Here is a 4,678-nt window from a genome sequence, read left to right on the forward strand (position 1 = left end):
TAGCAAACCCAACCCAACTTTTATTAACAACAAAAGAAAATTATGACCCCAAATTCCAATAGTCAACAAGGGAGAAAACCCTACAACTTAATACTAGGGAAAGCAAACAAGGAACAAGATACGGGTAAGCATGCAGAATTACAGCGCCTAATCACAACTTCAACCACTCCAAACAAGGACATAGCCCCCAGCAAAACCGTGAAGGATAGTAGTCCTTCAAGTAGACTTCCCTGCTAAAACCAATGATATAGAAACTGAAGGATCTAGCACGATGAGCCATGGTGACACGTGTAACTGGCACAACAGAGATGGTGTGCCTCTCGCTTATGACCCTAGCAGAGGGAGGTACAGGAGCTCTTTCGGCAATAACTTCAGAAGAAAACTGGTTGAGGGAGAAAGAGTCGGCAAAAAAGGCTGGAGTGCATTGATATGCCTGTGTGTTGCATAATTGGATACCTTTGGCTCTGTGGAAGACCTCATCAGGGACTGATGCTGCTCCACTTGTTGCACTAACTTTTCGGGTTGAAAGTGTCTTCCTGTAACAGCATTTTCTTCTCATTCATTGTGCATTATCATACAAAGGGATACATGCATTGGGTACAAAATAGTAAGAAAGAAAATTATAGAATGCGGCTAAATACAGGTGAAGTCTATCACTTTAATGATTGTAGACCATAAATTTCTTTCCTTTTCAAAATCTCCTATCTAATAAACTTGCAGGCAGCGAGAGTTGTTTTAAACATGGGAGTGATCATCCACATCACTCAATATGGTTTGGAGGTGAATGATTTCATTAAGAATAGAAGTGCCTTTCAACAAATCATAGCTGTAATAGAAGATTATATCAAGAAAATCTCAGTCAAGTTAGCCCCTAAATACTCATGGAGGCAACTTACTTGTGAGCCCCTGTAAGAAAATTATGTATCCATTCTGTTCACCTTCGGTTTATCTCTCAGACGCCATTTGAAATTCAGTCCAAAAGTAGATTTCTAATGTGACATCCCTAGGGTAGAAAACTCCTGCTAAGAGATGACATTCTCAAATACCGATGGCTTGCTTAATTTTTATGCGCATCCAGACAGACGATGAAAGGGTCTGATCATCACCGATCATTGAATCACAATCTCTTTTTTATGCACCCTGACTGCCGATGAAAGGTTATATAGACCCTATATGTCTGATCATTGCCGATCATCAAATACAGATCTCATTGTGGACTGGTATATCTTCAAGCCAGTGGCCATATTAAGGATCACAACATCACATGAAGGGAATATATAGTTTCTTCTCAAGAATGAGAACCATGGCATTACATGAAAAGAATAGATAATTCACTGCAATCTAGATGCATCAAAGTATGCATTATGATCAACTACTCAAATTCAAAGAATTTTTTAACCTCATCATTAAGGAATGCCGGTGGGTTAGCTTGTCCAGACCGTTAGTATTCTGGCCTTTATTGGTATAAGATATGCAATTATGTATCACAAACTGGCATACATACCATCTAACAATGGCGACATTGTGTGACAGAAGAGAACCATTTCCATGACATTTCTCACACTTAATAAGCCCACGAGATGCACAAGTTGCACAAGTAATCTTTCCCTTACCATTACATCTAGAACATCTGCAAGGACAAAGTTACTCCGAATTAAAGGACCATGAAATTCACAACACTGCAAGGGTAATAGTTATCCAGTTCCAATATGTGAAGCTACCATCAAAATGCATATGAAGCTCAACAGTCAAAAGTGTTGTTTTCAAATATGCCATTGTAATATTGGAAAGAAGTATACCATATAAGATGTATAAATAACAAACATTGAAGTTTGACTGCATGATAACCATGTTAGAGCTTCAAACCAGCGGTGGTTGCATTCACAAAAGAGATGAATTAGTAGCAATCAACTCACATTGTGTCAGATCCATCTCTATGGGCAATTAAACCTCTTCCATGACAAGCAGGGCATTGCCACACCTGATTTTCCTTATAAAACCCAGCTTCTTGGTCTGCATTGCATGTCGGACAAGCAATATCTCCCCGTCCTGCACATCCTGCAAATATCATACAAGGTTGAGTTAGGACAAAACAATAAAGGCTGCTACCATTCGTAATTAAGAGAACAAAGATATACTCTTTTAAAATTTCTTCTGCATTAAATTCTTTCTTAACCCCAAATAAATAGTAGTTTCAGTGTCCTTACCTGAGCACTTCTCAATGGTTTCAGAATGAGGTATCTTTGCCCGTGATTCCTTATGAGGAATAAATAGGACAGGGAATTCAGATCTTAAATCCAATTCCCAGATTCCAAGTTCAGGTCCACTATCCCTTCCATCAATCTTCCCACCGACGTATGGCACTGTTTCTCTTATAGTCTCCCTTTCTTCTATAAAAGTATCTAGAGTTCCTATATAAACATTGCAGTCTTCCACTGCACGAATCCTCCATGTCCGAGCTGGACGACTTCCCCAACAGCAACGATGACCAACATGATCAATGAGTAATTCTCGTATCTCTACTTCATCCAATATTTGCCTACACACGGATTAAAAAAAAGTTCATAATTTAATGCTAGAATGTTGAACTTGATAAAATTCCATCAAGAAAAGAGAGACACATAGAAAAAACTTCAGCACAAATAAAACCAAAGGCGAACATATAAAGCAAAAGCTACAGGTAAACCTGACTGTTGATTCATGCTTGAACCACGGCCACTTTTATGACAGAAAGAACCAATTTATAATTGTGGAAGATTTCCAGGCAGGATTTTCTATAATTTTTCTCTGTAGTCTACCCTTTTGCAGCAAGCACCAGCATGCTTTGGGCAGTAGCTGATAAAGCAAAGTTTGTTCAGGGCATCACCTGAGCTAGAGCCTAGTCGTGTGGTTGCTTCCAGCAACCCCCCTCTCCTAGTTTCATCCAACCGAACTCTGATACATGCTACTAGCTTACCACCTTGCTGCCCCCCCCCCCCCCCCCCCCCCCCCCCCCCCCCCCCCCCCCCCCCCCCCCCCCACTTATCGCTTTCTATGCCAAGCATGATAATACATACACATACATATTATACATGAAAACATGTGGAAGGAGGAAGTGATGTTCGACTTGCACAAGAACGTTGCTAAGATAAAATACAAGAGGAAGTAGTCGAAACTTTTCTTCTTTTTCCCCCCATTAGTAAAAAAATTAGCAAAAGTCTTCTATCCATGTTATTATTATATGCCTGAAAAAGTATTGACAACATGAAATCCTATAACATAGGCCGACAATACCATAGACAACAAGATAGATATGCCTGAAAAAGGCAGGGTGCAATACGGCTGATAAAGAGGGGAGTGCCTCAAGGCTCATATCATGTAAATGACATCACATCATACTAAACCAACATTGCAGCAGCATGATAGACATTTTAAAGATTGACAGACTTAAATTCTTATAGATAAACTTACTTCCGGAACTCATTCGTGATTCCACCAAACTCTACTCCATATCCACCTTGATAAACAATAGCTTGTTCTGCAGATGGGAACCATAATTTAATATCCCCGAAATGTGTACAGAATAAAAGACTTACGGAAGAGAACAAAAGCTTCAGTGTGTAGAACCAAAGCTTCATTCGTGGTTCCAAATAACATAAGGTTTAAAATCTTAAAACACTTCTTTTCGAACGTTTTCGTAGGAACCAAATAAAGACACAAACGAGATACTCCGTAAACATAGAATTGAGAGCAATGGATTGCCAAAACACCGACCAAATCCTTAATCCTTGACAGATGAAAACCGTTGTTAGTCAACTCAGACCCACTAATTACCATCGAAAAAAAAAAAAAGTCAGTTGGGAAAAAAATACGCTTACCATTAGGATCGGGCTCGGGCGAACTAACCAAAGCGCTGTGAAGTGAAGGCGGGTAATGATCGGAAAAGGCAGCGGCCGACCGAATCTCTTCGACGCTGACTTCAGTGCCGGCCAAAGAAGCAGTGGGAATCCCTGAGCCTGTTCTTCCCACGTATTGATACGAGCTCCATTTTCCACTCTCTTTTTCTCCCGCATCACTTCTTTGCTCTTCAAGGTGCAAGTATAAGCATAAAGAAATATCAGAAATTAACCAACATTGAGTTGGAAATTAAAAGAGAAAAAGAAAAATAATGGGAGAAGGAATTTGCAGGAGATTACCTGAAAGCAGAGGCTCCTCCATGATTTTGTGCTCGTCTGTCACAGAGAGTGTGTGATCGTGAAAGAAGTATAAATAGTGCAGATTTCCTTAGCTAGTAAGGAAGGAGAAAACAGTCGAAATTGTCAAATTATCTAAAATAGTTTAGGCCCCGTTTAGTGGTACGAGACGAGATGAAATTTAAAAATAAAATAAAATATTATTTTTTAATATTATTATTATTTTAAAATTTTAAAAAATTAAATTATTTATAATATTTTATATAAAAATTTAAAAAAATTATAATAATAAAATAAAATACGATGATATAAATTGAAAGTATTTCTTTAATTAGGTTTAGATAGTAAATTATTTTTAAGTATTTTGTAAATAATAAAAAATAATAAAAATAAAATAATAAATAATAAAAAATAATAATAAAAAATAAAATAAATAATAATAATAAAATAATAAATAATAATAAGATATTTCGAGAATTATATTCTTTATAGTCAAATTAAGATTT

At 37.5% G+C, this 4,678-nt stretch overlaps 1 protein-coding gene across 1 annotated transcript; it reads right to left on the reverse strand.

Moving 5' to 3' along the window:
* Window positions 1-4,313, reverse strand: LOC121267336 (protein SSUH2 homolog). The gene is made up of 7 exons (XM_041171192.1): window positions 4,176-4,313; window positions 3,858-4,064; window positions 3,451-3,517; window positions 2,208-2,539; window positions 1,917-2,058; window positions 1,505-1,630; window positions 1-536 (listed from the first exon to the last, which is right to left on the reverse strand). Exons 1-7 carry the CDS (start codon window positions 4,195-4,197, stop codon window positions 152-154), a joined length of 1,281 nt encoding a protein of 426 aa, XP_041027126.1. The 5' UTR covers window positions 4,198-4,313; the 3' UTR covers window positions 1-151.
* Window positions 4,314-4,678: the final 365 nt, after the last annotated feature.

The sequence above is a fragment of the Juglans microcarpa x Juglans regia genome, chromosome 5S (genome assembly GCF_004785595.1).
Source record: "Juglans microcarpa x Juglans regia isolate MS1-56 chromosome 5S, Jm3101_v1.0, whole genome shotgun sequence".
Taxonomy (NCBI): domain Eukaryota; kingdom Viridiplantae; phylum Streptophyta; class Magnoliopsida; order Fagales; family Juglandaceae; genus Juglans; species Juglans microcarpa x Juglans regia.

Bases quoted from the DNA above. Each gene is read 5' to 3' on its own strand.
- LOC121267336 (XM_041171192.1), bottom strand. From the start codon at position 4,197: ATGGAGGAGCCTCTGCTTTCAG. The intron at 2,540-3,450 runs GTAAGTTTATCT...ATCCGTGTGTAG, and splicing joins ATCACGAATGAGTTCCGGAA to GCAAATATTGGATGAAGTAG. The intron at 537-1,504 runs GTATGTATGCCA...ATGCTGTTACAG, and splicing joins AATGTCGCCATTGTTAGATG to GAAGACACTTTCAACCCGAA.